Source organism: Scomber japonicus, chromosome 1 (assembly GCF_027409825.1).
Source record: "Scomber japonicus isolate fScoJap1 chromosome 1, fScoJap1.pri, whole genome shotgun sequence".
Lineage (NCBI taxonomy): Eukaryota > Metazoa > Chordata > Actinopteri > Scombriformes > Scombridae > Scomber > Scomber japonicus.
The window spans coordinates 20,396,395-20,409,827 of record NC_070578.1 but is presented as its reverse complement, the minus strand read 5'-3'; the positions used below and the strand labels follow the sequence as shown (position 1 = coordinate 20,409,827).

General features: G+C 41.0%; 1 protein-coding gene across 1 annotated transcript; it reads right to left on the bottom strand.

Moving 5' to 3' along the window:
* Positions 1-956: 956 nt before the first annotated feature.
* On the bottom strand, positions 957-13,410 carry kif7 (kinesin family member 7). The gene is made up of 20 exons (XM_053316178.1): positions 13,369-13,410; positions 11,190-11,568; positions 10,802-10,999; positions 10,232-10,631; positions 9,770-10,117; positions 8,712-8,892; positions 8,450-8,602; positions 8,091-8,249; positions 7,263-7,414; positions 6,997-7,118; positions 6,575-6,730; positions 6,248-6,453; positions 5,877-6,074; positions 5,312-5,437; positions 4,568-4,744; positions 4,266-4,481; positions 3,407-3,613; positions 3,121-3,319; positions 2,729-2,887; positions 957-1,703 (listed from the first exon to the last, which is right to left on the bottom strand). The coding sequence occupies exons 2-20, from the start codon at positions 11,518-11,520 to the stop codon at positions 1,309-1,311; spliced, it is 4,083 nt and encodes a 1,360-aa protein (XP_053172153.1). The 5' UTR covers positions 11,521-11,568; positions 13,369-13,410; the 3' UTR covers positions 957-1,308.
* Between the last annotated feature and the right edge of the window lie 23 nt (positions 13,411-13,433).

The following is a 13,433-nucleotide window of genomic DNA, read 5'->3' as shown; positions in this document are numbered from 1 at the left end:
AACATCAGTTGTGATTTTTAGTACCACCAAATCTCCTGTTCGTTAGGCATTGATGTGTTTCTACTCAGTATTTTGAATATCCTCTTTTTAAACAGGCTGAAATGACTGATAAACTCTTTACTGGCCTACTAAATAACAGGCCATTTTAACAGTACTCCAGTTTTGAGCCCAGAGTGGTAAAAAGCTGTCACTGGACTCTCAGACTCATGTGAAGCAGTGAGGTTACACTGCCCTCTAGTGCTCAGACAGTGTCTTCATACCAACACTATTACAGAAGTGAGGTGCTCTGTCCACAAGAGATAATATGTTAAAGAAATATCACATCTCTTCCTTACTGATTTGTCTTTCACTTGTATTGAACAGGTCAGATATACTGAGCTCTGATTTAAGAAGTAGAGCAGCAGGATTATTTTTGATCAGGAATATGGAGGAATATCTTTGATGACCGCAAATGGCACTCCATGTAAAGTCAGATTTAGATTTAACTGCTTGTTACATGAGGTCAACTGTTTTGAGAAATTAATTCTATTGCTGTTCTCTCCACTGCTCATCTTCTGGCTAAAACCTCAAACCAGTTTTAAGCTTAATGTTACCTCAGGTTTAGTGATTTTTTTCCTCTGCTATCATCAAATCAACTGAGATGTTAGCTTTTAGTGGTAATTTAGGACGTACCACAGATGTTTTTCATGCTCCAGGTGGTAATACTGATCTTTTCAGTTGAAAGGTTGCAAGCAACAGTATTACTGGTTGCGTTTTAACAAGCTTTCATTCAATGTCTCCATCAGCTGTGATAGTATCCAACCTGAACATCAATTTATAAAAGATTACAGATAGCAGAAATACATTCTTTATATGTGTGTTGTAACTAAGTTGTAAATTAGTACAGAAGATAGAAGTATATAATATACATATTCATATTCATATAAATGAACACAGATGTCTAGAAAGCAAAAACATTTTAATATAAAATATTGCAGAAGGTCAAAAGACTACATGATTAGAGAGCAAGAACCTCATTTTGTAATAATGATTCATGTCTTATTAACTTTCAAGTTTGGTAAGACCATTTACCTTCTATATTTATTACTGTATGAAATGGAAAAAAGCTTTACTTTAGTGACGTTACTTTGTATAAAAATCAGTGGGTGTCTGTGTTCATTACAAAAAACTTTATATACAACTTTATATACAAGTACAAAAAGTGAAAAACAAAAACTAAAAATGGATTACACAACAAAGATATTTTTGAAACCACAGAGAAAAACTATGTGAAAGCTTTTCAGTATCAAACACTACCTAGATATATTTTCAGACAGGATTCTTCCGCACGTCAATTAATGCATTGTTTGAAATCATTGTTCCGATGCTGAGGCTGGAGCGGCGGGACTCTCTGCGAGATTTAACTACAGGCAGGGATGTCTGCCCACCAAAGGACCCCATCCCTGTCTGAATGACACGATTAACGGGAACATCCCCAGGCGCTCCGAGCCAGAGCTCATCCATGACAGCAGGCTCCTCTGTGGGGAGAGAAGAGCGTCGCCAAGTGGATGGGAGAGGAGTGTTCACCAGCTCTCGCATCTCCTCCCTGGACCTCAGAGGTTTGTCAGGATGCGCCGCTCCTCTGCCTCCTTGGCTGTCCTCAGAACAGCGGCTCAGCCTCTCCACACTGCCGATGCCTGCTGGTTTACCATCAGACAGCATGGCTGAAAAGACAACACATCACGTGACTTCAGATGATAGATTCTGAACAGTAATGATAATCCAACAGATTTTAGAGCTACTACTTATTGAATATAAAAATAAACATACACAGAAATCTACAGAGATATATTGTTGTATAACCACCTATGCATGGGTGTAAATTAAGGAATAGCTTTTAGGCATGAACCAATAAGCATTATACACTGCCGGGCCAAAAAAAAATTGGACTGCCTTTAGCTTTGATTACAGCATGCATTCAAAAGGGCTATGTTTAATACAGGCATGCACGGGCATATTCCAAGATGACAATGCCAGGATTCATCGGGCTTAAATAGTGAAAGAGTGGTTCAGGGAGCATGAGACATCATTTTCACACATGGATTGGCCACCACAGAGTCCAGACCTTCACCCCATTGAGAGTCTTTGGGATGCTCAGGCTCAAACTGGCCGTTTTGGTCAAAACAGTTCAAGGAATATTCAATACAGGGTAACTAAAAGGTCAGAAACCAACTTCAGCACATTTTCACCTCCTGCGAGAATTACACTGATAGGGATAAAATTGACTGCGAGTTTGAAATGTCATCTCTGTTATCTGGCAAGACAACAAAACAGGATCATCAAGATATTCTTTGTAATGTATTGCTGTGTCACAGAGAAATTTCAAAATATGCTGATTGCTTAGAGATGAACTACTGCCCAGGAATTAAAATGGGACGTACGGTGTGTTCCTGCAAATTAGGTCCTCTGTGATTGATGCATCACAAAATAGTTGGCATAGGAACAGCATAGTGCTGCTGTCAAAATGCAGAGCAAGAGAAAGGAGATACAGTAGTTCCTGGAAATGTGTGTAATGATCTTAGAAAAGTGTATTTTCTTGAGGATATTTGCACTTAAAGGTCATGTTATATGACAAAAAGCAAAGTATGATTTACTAACTTTACTAGCATATTTCTTTCTTTCTTTGAGACGCGAATAGAATGATTATCATAAGAAAAAGTATGATCTCTTTGATGGAATAATACATTACCTTTAGCATACTCCTTTGGCTGGGTGACTGAACTGAACTCTCTCAATTTGTTGCTTAGTTCCAGATTTGCCGCCTTGTAGTGGTTAAGCTCCTTGCTGAGGTTATGAATCCATCCCTCGTATTGCCGCAGCCTTCCTGCTAGGCCCTCATCTATTTGCTCTGCAGGGACAGGAGGCCATACACATGAGGGTATGCAAATACTGCCAATTTTAATGGCTGTATTTGGAAAAAAATGTAAAAATGTACAAGATACTAGCAGAAAACAGTCAATATATTAATTTGCCTTTCATTTATAGAATACAAATGACCTTGACAAGTAAATGCCTGTTGGAATTCCTCTTATTCATAAACACAAGCATGCAACTTCTGTTTTTTGTAAATGTAACACACACCACGGCACTGCTGCAGTAAGAGCTGCACACTCCTTTCATGTTCCCTCTGCTGTTGTGTGAGCCTGCGATCCGTGTCGAGTTGTGTTCGATCAAGAGCGTTCTCCAGCCACTGCACCAGCCTCTGCTGCTCATCTAGTTGCATTTCCAGCTCGGCGAGGGCAAGTTGTAGCTTACGCTCTTCTTCACGCAGAGACACCACCTACAGAAAACATTCACATTAACATGCTTGAACATACACATGGGTAGGAAAGACAGTAAATAAAACTGAATCTCGGGTTGAGGATACCTTGTCGAAGTACTTGCACAGCAGAGCTCTGGTCTCAGAGGCAGACAGGTAGCTGAGTTTGGCCATCAGATTCATCTCCCACTGGGAGAGCATGCTGGCAGAAGCCCTGAGCTGCCTCTGTCTCTGAGTGATGGCCTCATTCTTGTACTCAATAGCTGCATCCAGAGCCTCGATTGCCTCGTCCAGCTGGAAAAGGGTTCGCTCCTCCTAGTAACATCAGAGAGAATGGTCAATCCCAAACAGGTAATGTTACAGAAATCTTGAGCTTGTCAATGCAGAAACCCCAGGATATATGGATGTCTTGTAACAGAAGGATTTATAGACAAACCCAAACTGGGTTGATCACATATAAAACAAACTACATATAAAAGTGCCTGTGTTGACACAGTGAAATGCAACATCAAGGAGATCTGCATGTCTAGTTAAACCTCTTGTCCAGATAAGGATTCCTGCACAGCAGACAGCCTTGGCCCAAGTCACAACATGCAGAACCCTTTCCATACTTTAATGCTCCGCTCCTCCTGGCAACAGGCTTGTGGGGAGACTGAAACAGGTACAATTTGATCCAAGAAAGGACCGCTGGTCTGCTTGTCTGTGTTTGATTTTCATAATCCTATGTATGAAAATTCCTTCACTGTTTATATTACAACACCCAGTGAGGACTAGTTAGTGCTTGCCACATGCTTGCTACTCAGTGTTCCTGCTGTTGTTATGTGACCATTCAATACATGTTTACATATTTTTATCCTTCTCTGCTGAGCAACTAAAATGTGTTCAGCTGTCAGCACTGTGAAAACACAAACACATATCCAGAGGACATCTTTTATTTTATTGCTTGAACCCCAGTGTAGGGTCTGACCTCAGGCAAGAGCAGATTTCCCTGCCGCAGCTTATCATCCAGCTCCACTCTCTGTTTAAGCAGTGAATCTTTCTCTTGACGCAGGTTGGAGATTTCTTGGCGAATCTGTTGAGAGTCCTGAGCACTGCTGCTGCGAAGGAGACCGTTCCTCTCACTCAGCTCTTGCTCAAGAGACTCGATACGCCCTGTTAGCATCACCAGATCTTTACTCAGGGCCTGGAGGGAAGATGAACCAATACAAGAGGGTCAGCATTTTCTTATTTACTGTGCCACAGAGCTGAGTTGTATGTGTTTGTTAATACCTGACTGGAGCGGAGCCTCTTCGTCTCCAGTCCACTGCGTTCCTGTAGCAGGGCTTCTTTCTTGGCCAGGATTTGCTCCCGTTTAGTGAGCTCTCCTTCCAGACCTTCCAGGCCTCTCCTCTGTTCCAGCACACGCTCCATCTCCTCATCCAGCCAGCGTTTCTGTTCCTCAATCTTCTGCTCACAGGAAGACAGTCAAGATAGAGTATTCAATTTAAACCACCACCACAGGCAAATATATGCATATAGTGTAATTTATTTAAAAACCCATCCCTATCAAAGTGACTCTTATTGAGCTACAGTGTGTGTTATATTAACAGATAAAGACTGATTTATGCTTCTGCGTCGGACTGACGGTGTAGCTACGTGTAGCCCTCTGCGTCGACGCAGACACCTACGCCGTAGCCTGACGTGCACCTCCAAAAAATCGTAACTACGGGTCACGGCAACGCGGACCGCAAGGGCTGTGATTGGTCCGGTCAAAGCGTCAGTTCCTCCGTCCGGCAGTTGCTTCGTTTATTAATAATGAACAAAATGTGTTTTCTGTTATTAGCACACATAGCGCAATGCTACATGCTACTGTGACCGGAAGATAAACAAGGATACAGATAGAGACTCCTCTGAAACCACACGCACACGCACACACACACAGTCACACGCCCTAGCAACACGTTCCCTCGACACATAACTTCGAAAGGACAACGACGGAGCATAAATCAGCCTTAAGACCGATTATTTTCCCACCTGTTGCTCTTCTAATGAGATGACAGAGCCGTTGCTGCCACTGCGTCTCTGCCTCTGGAAGGCAGCGATCTCCTCAGTCTTGATCTTCAGGATCTTTTGCTGCTGCTCATTCTTTATCTCAAGTTCCTGCGGAAGAGATGAAGGATTGAGAAGATGAAGATGGATTACAGCAGTGTGTGCAAGTGCAGAGGGAAACTACGTCTATCAAAAGCAAACAATGCATTTACCATATAACAAAGAAAACTACTGCTTAAGCATATTCCAAAAATGTTGTTCCAGATGTGATAAACTGAGAGCAGTTTGGTTGTAAATTTACTCATCAGAAGAAGAACCAACTTTATAACCAGAGATCTCTGCTATTAATTCATAGTGAAAATCATAGGGGATTATAGTCTGTCCCATCACCACGAATCATTTCCTATTAGATTAATCCTCCACTAAAACTGCAGCCTTAGGTGTGATATTTGTTATTGATTTCAATTTGTTCAATGAAATTTGCTGAAAGTAGGTGACTGATGTGACTGTACTGAACTGAGGTTATGGGAATAATGGTCTTAACTGGTACCTTGACTCTGTGAGTTCGTCTTTGCATCTCTGTCTCCAGACGTCGTTTCTGCTGACTTTCCTGGCGCAGCCGTTTTTGCAGCTGCTCCTGCTGCTGCCTCATGGACCAAACACTGCGCTCCAACTCTAGCACACGACGCTCACTCTGTGCGGGCAGATTAGCTAAACGAGCAGTATCCCTCTGACGCTGACTGAGAACCTAATAAACAAAAACATTTTTCCCATTTTGAAGTTCAAGGTTATAAATCCAAAGAGCTGATCTATAAGAATATAGAATCAGGTATTTTGTTAATTACATATCATGGAAAGTCATCAGGTAAGAACTCATTTGACATGCTTTTATGACTGACTACAGCGGTGTGAAAGTCAAACCTGAACTTTGCTCTGAGCAGCAGCGATCTTCCTGCGACATTCCTGAGCTCTGGTCCTGTCTGTCGCACTGATCTCTCTCTCCTGCCGCTCCAGATCCTGCAGCTGTCGTTGGGCCTCTTGCAGCTCCTGCCGTGCCTGCACAGCCTCACTCTCCAGAGCTGTGATCTTATGGCTGTACTGTTTGTTCAGGGCCTGAGCATCCTTACCTAGAAACCCCCCCACACACACACACATTAGATGTAAAAAAAAAAAAAAAAAAAAAAAAAAAAACATACAAGAAAGCCTCTAACTCAGCACTTCCATTGAGTGGGATATTTGAATGTCTACCTGTTTTGACCAGCTCCTTGATGAGTTCTTCTTTCATGCGGATGGTGACAGACAATTCTCGAATCTTCTGCTGTGCCTGAAGAAGACCCCACTCTGAAACGCCTTCAAAACCTTTCATACTTTCACGCACAGATGTATCCCCAACACTGGAGTTGGCTGCACAGAGATTGGAGAGAGTAATACGAGGGGTCACTAGGGTGGTGTAATGAGGAGGGGACACTGCTTCAAGGTGGTTGCAGAAACATTTTGTGGATGTGTAAAATAGCATTTGTGCACAAAGAATATCAACAGTAGTATTAGAATAGAAAGCATCTGAGTACAAAATAAAAAAATAGTGATTTTTGACTTGGCTTTACCATAAATGCTCCATCAAATCCGTTATAACACATATAATAGTTGCATCTGAGGCAGCTTAGACTTACATGCTTTTCTGGCTAAATTGGGGTGCTGGCCTGGCTCAAGCAGGTGAGACATGAGCACTCTCCCACCAGCTGCTAGTCCTGCTGAGAGCATGTCCCTCTTGGTCCAGGTCAAATTCACCAGCCTGGGAAAAGCATAAGCGTTACCTTCAATACATTTCATACGTAAGATGAGCACAGGTGCAATGGCATGAACACTTTTGGTGAATGATCAGTCTGTAATGTCAATTTATAGTGTAAACTGCAGATTATGATTCCTACAAACATGCCTGCGTCTATCCCGGATGAAGTTGGAGTGACTGCCCTCTTCTTCTGTGTCTTCCATTTCTGCTCCTCCAGGGATCATCTGATCCTCATAGAGGCCGGCATCCTGATCACCACAAGGTGCATTAAGAAGATAGTTCACTGTACTGACCTGTAACTACAAATAAGCCAGCTTTGGTATTTTCTGGTACAAAAAAAATTAAGATACATTTATATAATATTGTGCTTTATGTTATTTCAAGAATAATTATATTGACACACAAACCATGTTGTTTAGCTGCAAGCAAACATTTCTATTGAATCAGGTTTAATATGTGTTTGGCTAATATCAAAGCCTTCCAAACTGATATTATGAGCCTGCATATGGTGTTGGGGGCCTATAAGCCATAACTTACTGCTGGGCGATACAAACAAAATCAAATATTTCTTCACAATATTTCTTACCAAATACCTCGACTATTGATAACTATTGGTGCTTTCACAAAATATTTACACATTAATCTTAAATAATGTGTATATAATGAGCAGGTGGGTAAAGGCAAGTAACAGAACAGTTAGAACAGTATGGTACCGTCAGAAAATATAATCAGTTTACTGTAATGCAGCCAAGGTACTTATGCCATATCACGATATCTAAAATCTATGACAAAATCAAGTCACAAAATCGATATAATATTGAAATATTGCCCAGTCCTAAATCAGCAGGCACCTACAATTCCTACCACTGAAAACCTTTTAAAGTGCTACTTCCTCTTGGACAGGAAGACACCTGAATCACTGCTTTAGTCCATACAACATCACAGGCAAAGAAACAAGGTGTGCTGGTTGATTACCTGTCTGTGTGAGCCTCCATTCAGGCTGGACTGCATGGAGCTCATAGGGGCGGTGTGTGGCCGTGGCCTTGAGTTAAAGCCCAGGCCTAGCAGCCCTGGGGTAGACAGCAGACACTGAAGCTCTGTTATCAGGTCCTGTTGCTCCTGCAGCTTGTCACTCTGAGAGACAAAACCGATCAAATTATATTTGAACTATTATCAAAGTGAAAATAAGGACTTTTACAAAACTGGACTTGGATTTGGACCATATTTCAACAGGTCTGCTGTGACGACGCTGATGAAATATCAATAAATATGGCATGCTGTGGCTAAACTGCGCAATGGAAACACAATCTCCCAACAACTCCTCTGAGTCTGACCTGCTGTTTGTATTGCTCCATGGCGTCCTCCAGAGCTGCTAAGAAGTCTGTGTTCTCGCTCTCTAACCGCTGGATCTGGGCTTGAAGCTGGACAATACTGTCCTCTTTCTCTCCATCTTTCTCATGTTCATGGCTCCACCTCTCATCCACAGCCTGGGTAAAAAAAAAAAAACACATTTAAAGACTAATTCATAAATTCATGAAATTTCACTAAACCATTTTTAATTGTTTGTGAGAGTGAGAGATATACATGGTTGCTTACAGAAGGCCTTCCCCTCCTTAATGCAACACTGTCCTCAGTGGAGATGTTTTCGATACCGCTGTCTGGTCCAGAAGCAGTGGTCAATCCGCTTCGTTCCTCCTCCACTGAGCACAGCCACTCCTTGACTCTTAGGCTCTGCTCCGCAGTCAGTGCCCCTTCACCCTGCAGCTCCCGCAGCAACCTGTGATTTACAGCCATATACAATCACTAAGATTTCTTTAATCTATAAAAATTTGAAATTGTTGAGCGATTCAGCCAGAGAGACACTCACTTCAGTGAAGTCTGATCAAGCAGACTTCTGCTTTGTGTCTCAAAGCAAATAACCTAAATTATTGTCCTTAAAGAATGTCATGGATCTCTTGGAGCTCTGCAAAAGTCAGTGTCACCAGAGCATCTTTTCAATAGAGCGCTGTTCCCTTTTGAAACTCAAAAATTAAGTCGTACTGGCCATGTCAATTCAGCAATTCAGGAATTCAGGAATATGCCAATAGGAAAGTGCAGCTCTTTTATTTGGTTTTAATATTTTTTGGACAACAATGAAATTGCATAAACTGTACTGGACTCTAGATAGTATTTGTAAATTCTTTGTTGGTTTTGTTTTTTGGGGGGATTTATAAAAATCATATCAATCCTCTTTAATCTAAGTAAACTTAATTTGGTTCACTTTAAATACAGCACCCATTTGGCTCACTTGGAATTAGGACAGGTTTTTATCATGGTGATGGTTTGCATGCACAAATATGTAGTGTTGTTGACAAAAGAGCAGAGAAAAAATCACGTTAAATATATTCAACAAAATAAAACAATGAAATGCCAGAATTTAATATCCTAACTTTCTATCGACATATGCTAAATTTGTGCATGGGCCACCAATAGCTAATGCGTTATTCATGAACACAAATGAACATATGACTCCATGGCCAAGGAAATGCAACACACATATTTAGATATTCTATGTATACATGTGCACACACATACACACAAAACACATTTTCTAAAGACAACACAGATTAAATCCTGCAGACTAAATTCATCTTAATAAATGAATGTGCTTTAACCTGTATGCAGTATCTGTGCAAGTCCTGTAGTGGGCACTCTGAGCTTGCAGTCTGCTGATTTCTCCCTCGCCGAGTCGAGGTCTCCTGTTTGGATCAGCGTGAGCAATAATGCGAGTCTCTGAACGCTGCCGGTTTTCTAGGGCTCTGCGAAGGGCCTTGATTTGTTGCTCCAGCCCTTCCACCCTGTCTGGCTCTCGCTTGCAGTTGACTGTAGCCCGGTTCTGAATGTTTCGGGCCCGTGTGGCATAGTTTAGTGTATTTAGACTCTCATCAAAGTCTGAGGAAGACGGGCTGATGCAGGCAATCATCAGCGTTTTCGAATTTCCTCCTAAAGAGTCTTTTAGGATCCTAGGTGAAAGAAGGAAAAAATTGTAATAATATAAATTAAACCAAACTGATGTTCAATACCAATTTCTGTTAAAATAATATACTTAAATATTCAATAACTTATTAAAACTGTACCTTGTGATTTTAGAATCTCTATATGGTATATGAGAGCCTTTCCTCTTGGGGTCACCCAGTGCCCCTATAACATTTCCCAATGCCAGAAGACCACTGTTAATCTGGATGCTCTCTTTCAGTCTCTCTCCAGTGTTCCCTGTCCTTAAGATGCGCTCTGAGCCAGCCAGGTCCACAAAGTGGAACTTGGACGACAACATTTGAGGTCCAGCACTTGTAGCAGTCCCATAAAGGCGTGAACTTCCCCGACGCTGATCCATGTACAAGGTAAAAATGGTGTGAGACCGGCTCGAGTTTGGATTCATCTGAGTTGCACCGGTGTGCCTTGCTGTGTTTCCTGATTCTAGTAAACTCAGCACCTCATCAAGACCCTCCACTTCACACTCCTTCACACCACACAAAACTAGGAAGTCACACACAAAATGTAATGTGTGAATAAACATACACAAGAAAAACTTTAAATGCAGCATCATAATTCACATCACAAACACAAAATATGCTTAAAGATAATATTTAATTGATAGATTAAATATTGATTTTTGATAGAAAAATGAAGAGATTGATATTTCATACCAATGTTGCCCTTATCCTCCCGGATGTTGATGTCCTTGCTTGCAGTCTCCACCTCCAGTAAGTCCTTGAAATCCTCTTTGTAGACCTCCAAATAGGAGACTCGGACCGAGAAGTCTGTGAGGTCATTTTCATCTAGCAGCTTGAAGACATCTGCAACAGCCCTGGGAATGATACCCTGCTCCTCATCTCTAAAGGAAGCTGCAAAACAAACATGACAAGTCCAATTGATGATACTTTCTCAGTGGGTCTATCATCTTTCTGGCTGCTGCTATAGCAGTGGTAATGATAGCAGAAGGCTACTGGAGCCTAGTTCACATTAATGCAGAATAAACTGAGCTAACAACAAGAGAAGCAGGCAATGCAAGAAAAGATAAAACAATTAACTTACAAATATTAGCCTCTCCAATGGTGTAAGTCTTGCCTGAGCCCGTCTGACCATAGGCAAAGACTGTAGCATTGAAACCTTGGAAGAAGGCATCTATGAGCGGCTGGACAGACACAGAATAAACCTCCTCCTGACAGCAAGTTTCCTCGAACAGAAAGTCACAAAGGAAGTGTCGGTCATGGCCTAGAGTAACCCGACAAAGTTCAGAGTCCACAGTGATGCAGCTCTCGTGGCAGTGCAGGAGCTCTTTGGGCAGCAGGGGACGCACACGAACTGCTACCTGCACTGCAGAATAATCCCCTTTGCCTTGGCCACCTGGCACTTTGGGAGACATTTCTGCTGCTCTGTGTTCCTCTGCTATGTATGGATCATCTTTGGGCCACTGGAGAGGAAAGAAGTGATGCGTCAACAAAGTGGTTTTCTTTTTTCTCATATATCTATCATCTGGCAGAAGGATATGAGGCCAAGAGTGAGGATGTGGTTGACTGAATGATAACTCAGCAATCCAATCTAATAGCTGAAGCACTTTTTAAAAAAAAAATGTCAGTAAGCAATCATTTTTGCTGAAAACCCTCGATCACAAAATACGTACTTTTATAAAGCGACATTGAAGTATTTGTGATATAGTAACTGCCACAGAGCAGTTAATAATAAAAAACACAATTACCTCTGTATGAACTGTATGGATAACCTCAAAAGACAAATTCCTATCATCTCACAGTACATATGATATCGTTCTGGCTTAAGCTACAACATATAATGTTTCATCTTGCCATTGTTTTTTCTTGAGCATGTTATACTTTAAAGGGCTTTTTGCAATATTTGCAGTGATGGGAAAGCATAAATTAGACCTCACATTATTTAAAACTATTAACAAAGTTTTTCTTTAAATTGAACAAAAAATGTATCATGTCCCCACCATTTACATCAATATTAAATGAATTGGCAGTACTTCTCTTCTCAAATGTTAAGAGATAGGTTCACAGTCCATACAAACACTGTAAGAAGGTTTTCTTTACTATAATTATTCCTCCTGCTCACACTGTTAAAAGATCCACATCAAATATGTTTTCTATATAAATGATGGGGGCCAAAATCTACAGTGTGTTCACACACTCTTTTGTGCAAAAGTTGATGTGAAGCTAATGTGGGACTTCAGCAGCATTAGTTTGTGGATATGTGTCACATTTACAGTCTTCTTGGCATCAAATTCCCTCTTCGTGTACCCCTGTTGAACTGCAGTGGAAGTTTGGTTAAAAAAGGTTATGCCTACATTATCTTGACACATTTGGACAGCTGAAGCTTCATATTCAGATAAAAAACATTGTTGCTTAGAAGGACTGTGGCTTTTGCCCCCCATCACTTACATTGTAAGTACATTATGAAGCGATCTTGTAAAAGCCAGTATGAACAGGAAAATGATTACAGCAAGAAAAACATGTTTGACAGAGTTGAAAAATTGTGAACTCATCCTATAGTCATTTCCAGTCTACATACTTTAATGTTTCATTCACAGTTCCCCACTGAAGTTACTGTCGTTGGTTAAAGCTGAGTTTAGTATATAGTTTTAGACAGGTAGTGAACATTAGTGTTAACTAACCGGTTGCTTTAGTGTGTTGACATGAACATCACCTTTGTCTGTAAAGTTACCTTCTACATAAATTAGATAACAGTTAGCCCGACTATGGAAAGTTACTTATCTCAGTCAACACGATACTCCTCCTCTTACTCGTTTTGGTTTTGAGTAAGTAAACTATATTTTAAATAATGATAGCACTTTAAAAACACGGTGATGTTTATACGCTAGTTAACGTTACGTTGACCAGTTTAGGCACCGCTAGACCCATTAAACATTAAAGTAGCTAACTTGTTACGGTCCCTTTTATCCAGGAGGAGAAAAATACCCTCGCCCGTCTGCTTTTTATAAGGCTGCTGTAATGTTAAATAGCTTCCCAAACTTTTAAACTCCAGCTGAGATGCTCGTTTCCCAGATAACATTAGCTAAGCTAAAGTTAGCGAGTTAGCCAGCAGCAGTCCGAACAACAAAACCAAAACATGAGGATGAGGCTGGATCTTTCCAACTGAGATTTATACCACATAATCCTGTAAGAAATGTCTCAAGATAAACAACAGGCGTACATTAGGTGAGATTTTGTTATCCTGAACAGTTAACATAACCTACTTTGATGTTGCAGAAATTTCACCATGGATTGAGAATAACGCTGGATGTTTTTCTTTTTCTTTTTT